The sequence below is a fragment of the Manis pentadactyla genome, chromosome X (genome assembly GCF_030020395.1).
Source record: "Manis pentadactyla isolate mManPen7 chromosome X, mManPen7.hap1, whole genome shotgun sequence".
NCBI lineage: Eukaryota > Metazoa > Chordata > Mammalia > Pholidota > Manidae > Manis > Manis pentadactyla.
Window position 1 is genome coordinate 5,249,612 of NC_080038.1, and position 6,000 is coordinate 5,255,611.

The window sequence follows — 6,000 nt, forward strand, 5'->3', positions numbered from 1 at the left end:
AACAGCACGTGGGAGAGGAATCAGTTGCCTCTGTCGGAGCCTCAAGCGAAGCTGGCCACCCCAGGAGGGACTCCAGGCTTCATGCAGCCTGCCGTGTGCTCCATGTGGGCGCTGGATCTTCCCCGAAAGGATGCCCACTACCTTCTGTCGCTTTTTCTCAGTTCCTGGCATGAATCCTCCACCTGCCCTCATCCTTTTCTTGGGTATAGTCATCTCGGGGATGTGTCACCCAGTCCTCCTATCACCAGAGATGTGCCCTCTGGACACCAAGTTTGGGGGTGGTGGGGAAGGGTGTCACTTCCATCCGAACTTCCCAGGGGTGCAGCCCACTGGGGTGAGGCCAGCTCTGACCCTCTGTGCCCTGCACCACCTCCTGTGGCTTCCCCGTGCAGGCAGCTGGCGAATCCAAAGGAGTATTTGTTTGTTGTTTTGCCGTGTAAGTGTTCGAGTGAGCTGTTCTGTGTTTGGGAAGTGAACCATTATGGAGCCACTGTGGGCATCTCTGGCCACACCTGAGGATAACCAAAGGCTGAATACAGAGAGTGGGGATGAACAGGCTTGAGTGTGGTAGAAAGCATTACTTTGGACAGTCGGCCTTCGTTCACCTTCTAGGGGGAGGCAGAAATGGTGGTATGGTGAGTCCTTGAAAACAGCCAGTGATGCATGTTGATCTCCCGATGAACCCCATGACTTCCCCCTGCCCTTTTAGTCCAGTCCACCTTCCTGGTTGAGTGCCTTTGGCCTGGTTGACGTGCAGGTGGATTTGCTCTCCCAAGCACACGCCCCCCTGTGGCAGGGGGAGGTGCAACATGCCAAGCTAAGAGGCGTGGGGGCAGGGGGAGGGCCACTGAGACCTCAGGCTTCCCCAGTGACTGCCTCACTTCCTCTCGGGAGGAAAGGCAGTGGTGCACCCTAGTCAGAACCAGCCCAGTAACCACGGTGAGCCTGAAAGGCCCAGGTAGGAAAATGCGCAGAGAACACGCATCCCGGGAATCGTGTGCAGGAGTCTGTTGGTGAAGCACTTGCAGAAATGGTTCCCGATGGATTTGTAAATGACATCATCGGTTTGGTGGTGCCCCCTGTGAAAACCTCATCGAACTGCTCTTTCACGAATCTCAAAGGTGTTTGAGACGTTCTAAAGCTCGCTTTGAAGTGGACACCTCTATATATAAAACAATATATAATGTTGACCCCCCTCATTGCCCAGTTCCGGTCTTGTGGGAGGGTCCACCTTAGTCTCCTTGCCCTTGGCCAGGAGGTGGCATGGCCTCAGCCAAATGCAGAGGCGGATCCCATGGACAGCCGTGCACCCCAGGCTGCCTGTGGAGGGAAGTCGGAGGCACACTTCTGCAGCCACCTGAGTGTTCAGGGGAAATTCTAACTTACCTGTGTTTGAAAATTTTCGTGATGACATGTCAGGGGGCCAGGAGGGGGGCTTGCCCGTTAAACCTCACCAGTGCTCTGAGTCCCCCTTGCATCCTAAGGGGTGATCACTTTGCTTTGCAGAGTGGGAATCTCGTTCACAGCTACCGAGGCACTGGCGGCATCTTCGAGGTGTGCTGGAGCGCCCGAGGGGACAAAGTGGGGCGCCAGTGCGTCCGACGGCTCCGTAAGCAGCACCTGGGCTGTGCTGGGGGGGTGGAGGGCCCCAGGGCAGAAGGAACGAGGGCCAGGCGGCCAATGCCTGAGCACATTTCCAGGAGGTGCGATGGGTCCTCGGCTCTGAGGGCCTGGCACCTGGCAGGCACTGCACAGATGTGCCCTGGGGAAAGGCAGTTTCCAGGCTGGATCCCAGGGGATTGGCGCCACGTCTGAGGCTTTCTGAATTGTTTGCTTTTTCTACTGTGGTGGGGGGTGTGGGCCAGGCATGCCTCTCAGCCTCGTACAATGCCCCGGACAGCCCCACAGCAGAGAGGTGACCAGCCCGTGGAGGTCACTGAGCAGAGGCTCCATTCATTCCACAGGCCTCTAGGGTCCAACTGCCCCGTTCTGATCCATGTTCTGGCTTTTTGGTTCCCTCCACTTGCGATTGCCATGAGGCCTAAGGCAGAGGGCAGTGCACTGGCTGACCCAGTGTCAGCGTGGTCCCCAAATGTTCTCAGAGGCCACTGTGCTCAGGCTTCAGTTGTCATGTGCCCCACCGTGTGGGGTGTCTGGTCTGACACCTGCTGATGCCCACTACCACCCCCAGTACTTCCTGGCATTGCCCCTGACCTGCCTTTCCCTTCCATGCTGTTGGCTTGGAGTTGATTGGTCAGATGCTGAGACACTAGCTGGTAGCCAGAACTCTGAACTTTCATGACTGTGTGCCAATAAAACTTTATTTGTAAAACACGGATGGTGGGCTACATTTGGTCCATGGATCATATAGCTTGCCATCCTCTGCTCTGAAGGCATCTTTGTGCGTCTCTCAAGATAACAGGCGCTTTCTCTTTCCTTCCAGGTGTGTGTGTTGGATCTGCGAAAGTAAACACAAAACATTACAGAAGAAAATTCTCATGGACCAGCAGTGAAGGTGGGGGTCACAGCACTCTTCAGACACAATCCTATCAGCTCCAAAACTGTACGAACTTGACTTGCATTAGAGTGTACTTTGAAAGCAACTCATCCCTGGCCACAGGAGTCTATATTTTTTCATGATCTTCATCAGGAAGTTTAAAGCAGAAACATACACCCAGTCATGTCAAAAGGGAAAAGAATGGTTTCCACCTGGAACCTTCAGCCTGGGAAGCACAAGGCCGCCAGCTGGATGGGGCATGGTTTGGTTTCTATCCTGAGCAGGCTCTGATGTGCTGATGGGGGGTGGGGAGGGAAGAAAAGCTGTGCCAAAAAAGGGAAAATGCTGTGATAAACCAGAAGGGTGGGGGAGCTGTCCTCCATGTGGCGGGTTGATTGGTTCTTTCTTTGCTGACAGTTTGGACACTACAGTTGCTCCTGTAAAGGATGTTCAAAGACCAGTTTGTACCAAGGAAATGTTCAGCTTTGTGGTCCCAACACTTTTGTATTTTCTAGAGTCTTTGTCTGGTGGTTTTTATATCGGCTGGAATCCTGTCGTCTGGGGGCCTTCAGTGTGAGCTGGAAGCTGTGTTCCCTCGGTCGCTTTTTTCCTGTGGTTGCCTGCCCGCCCCCTCTGCCTTTTCCCTTCATCTGCTGTGTTCTTGATTTGCAGTTCACCACGGAGACCATGAGGGAACCGTTGGCGGCCAGCTCTCTCCCCTCCCTCCCACCCGCCCGCCCGCCCTTCCCTCCATCTCCGTCACCCTTGCTCACTCTCTACCTTTGTCACAGTTGCTTCAGATCTTAGGTCTCAAGGGTACTTTTGGTGCAGAATAAGTGCATTACAAAAAGGCAGGGCTGGGGCACTTTTTACAGGAGAAAAAAATATATATAAGAGAAAGAGCCCAAAGTATTTTTGGAAAAAAAGTATTTTTATGTTAAAACCATTTTAAAATCCTAAAATGGCCATCAGACATAGAGAGCTTTGTGTGATTCATATTTTAAAACAGTTTTAGGAAGACACAGGCAGGTTCTGAGGACTCTGCCTCCTTTAGCTTCACTAAAGGCACTTAGAACTCTGGGTGGAAAAGGTCCATCCCGTGGGTCCCCCGCAGGATTGTTCTGCAGCCAGAGTGAAACATTCCTGCTCCTCTGGCTGCAAGAAGAGCATTGCATCTCTCAGTGTGTGTTCACCCATGCAGGCGGCAGGAGAAACGAATAACGGTGCCCTCTCACCAGGGGACGCATTCCCGAAACCCAGTGGTATCGGAGAGGCCATTGAGCCGACCCCATGGCCGGGTTGCCGAGAGCGACACCCCACTCACAGCAGCCACAGGGCCAGTGGCTTTTGGCCCCCCACAGTTTGGCCGGTCCTTGCTGAGCTGACGTGAAAGGCTCCAGGGTCGTGTTTGGTCTGACAATGACAGAAATGAACGGGGGAAGATTTTCAGTCCTGAAGATGAATTTCATAGGTAGAATGTCACTAACAATATCTGCCATCTTTGTATTTCTCTCCCACAAGAGACTAGGAGAAAGATGTTCTTTTTTTAAGTAATGAATCTTTTTACTGTTTTTAAAACATCAAACCTGGCTTTGTGTTCATAGAGGACTTTCCTCTCATTGGGTCAGGTGACTTTGTACACTTGTAACTCGACACTGACCTATTTTATGAATCGGTGGGGGAGAGGGCAGGAGATGAGGCCTCTTCCCGCGTCCGCTTTCCCGCAGGCATGGGAAGGGAGGGGAAGCTGGTCGGGCCTGGGGGGCTGCCGTGCACAGGCTTCTGCTCTGTGTGTTCCAGCAACAAGACAGGACCCTCTGGAGGCTGGCATCCATCCGTGGAGCCAAAAACTGACCGGCAGGGCAGGGCAAGGGCATTGTGCTCAGCTTGGAGTGTGCCTGGGCCAGCTCCTAAAGTCACAGTATGCTTGTCATCATGGGGCATTAACTGGCCTTCACTTGCACATGTGAGTTATTCAAACCCTAGCGAGAGAAGACCGCAAGCGTTCTCTGTATGAGTTGGGTATTGTGTTCTGGGTCTGCTACCTAAATGCCCACCGAGCTGAGGAGGTCGGAGTTCTATGGCGCCACCATCCCGTCTTTGAAGTGCACACACACCTCCAGCTGTATTGCTCACTTCCTGCCCCAAGAGCACATTAGGTCTGGCCTGCGGTCCGTGGGGGTGCAGATGCACACCATCCTCACCCCCTTCCTCCCCCAAGTAAAAATGCATCCATCTCCACGGAGTGTCAGTGGTCGAGGGTCGGCTGGGCTCACGTGTCAGCTGGTGTTGACAGGCCCAACAGGGCTGTCACGTGACAGGGTGGGGACAGGCTATCGGGTCTGCTAGATGATCTTCATTCAGGGGGCAGTAGCTAGGCTCTCGCTCAGGTGGGAGCCTCGGCCTCTTGAAAAGTCTGAACCGCTGGGAATGGTTGGGTTGGCGTGGGCGCCACAAGCCACATGGGAGTCCGGGGCGACAAGGGAGGGCCACCCACCTCCCTGGATTCCTCCGGCAGCCGCGGGAGAGCTCCCCGCAGGCCCCGAGGGGGACCAAGCCCCAGGGTGCCGACAGCGCCCCGGGAGTCCACCCCCGTTCTCAGCATCTGCCAGAAAGCCTGCAGAGTCACTCCGCAGCAGGCGGGCCGTGTCCTGCCGCTGTTGGTCATCATTTACAGCTCTTCAAACTGTGAGTCTTTGTGACCAAATGTAAACTCAATTCCGGAAGCAGCACAAAGATCCCTCCTGGCACCTTCAGCTGGGTTCCAAGCTACCAAGAGCAGGGCCTGCACACCTGGGAAAGGCTGCTGGCTGTGGGGGCCAGGAAGGGCCAGACGTGACGGGCTTGCAACCCTGTGACCCTCTGCCCCCACCCCATGCCACCAGGACTTGCCTTTCTAAAACTAGATCACAGAGCCGAGTAAAGTGCACTTTGTGAAATGTAAGGGTCTGCTTTGTTTCTTGTCAATTTTCTCTTTTTTAACCTTCTGTTCCACCTTTTATAAAAAGAAATCGTGTTTCTTGTCAAATGCAGACATGTTCCTCCTGCCACTGAAGTTCTGAATTCTGGCTTCAGCAGTTGATATTGTCTGTGTCAGACGTACAGCCAGATGTGGGTCCCTGTCAGCATCTCCCAGATTTCGGTTCTCCCCACGGCCCCCATTCTGTTCTACCCCCACCCCGCGCACCCTCACGCGTGCTGAGAAAAATTCACCTGTGTGTCCTTGCTCATTCGAGAGAAATCAACAGATCATACATACTCAGTGTCTTGAATAAATCGCTCTATTTTGATATGAGAGAACGCGCTGGGTGTGTTTTCTTCATGTCCTGCGGGAACGCTTAAGGCACGTGGACACCGCTGAATGCACACATTGCTCTGCGCTTTCTCGGGAAGCCAGTGTCTAGAGGGCGTCTTTCCGGGACCGGTTTAAGTAGGGGAAGGGAACTCAGCACCCTGGCGAGGCAGGAGCTGCCTCCCCACTTACATGAAAAGGTCACTACCTA

At 53.9% G+C, this 6,000-nt stretch overlaps 1 protein-coding gene across 1 annotated transcript in view; it reads left to right on the forward strand.

Annotated features, from left to right (window-relative positions):
• The window catches only part of TBL1X (transducin beta like 1 X-linked), a 215,009-nt gene extending 212,392 nt beyond the window's left edge, over positions 1 to 2,617 (forward strand). The window contains 3 exon segments of the mRNA XM_057495786.1: positions 1,507 to 1,584; positions 1,586 to 1,609; positions 2,444 to 2,617. Coding sequence (XP_057351769.1) covers positions 1,507 to 1,584; positions 1,586 to 1,609; positions 2,444 to 2,470 — 129 coding nt within the window. The 3' untranslated portion in view covers positions 2,471 to 2,617.
• Positions 2,618 to 6,000: the final 3,383 nt, after the last annotated feature.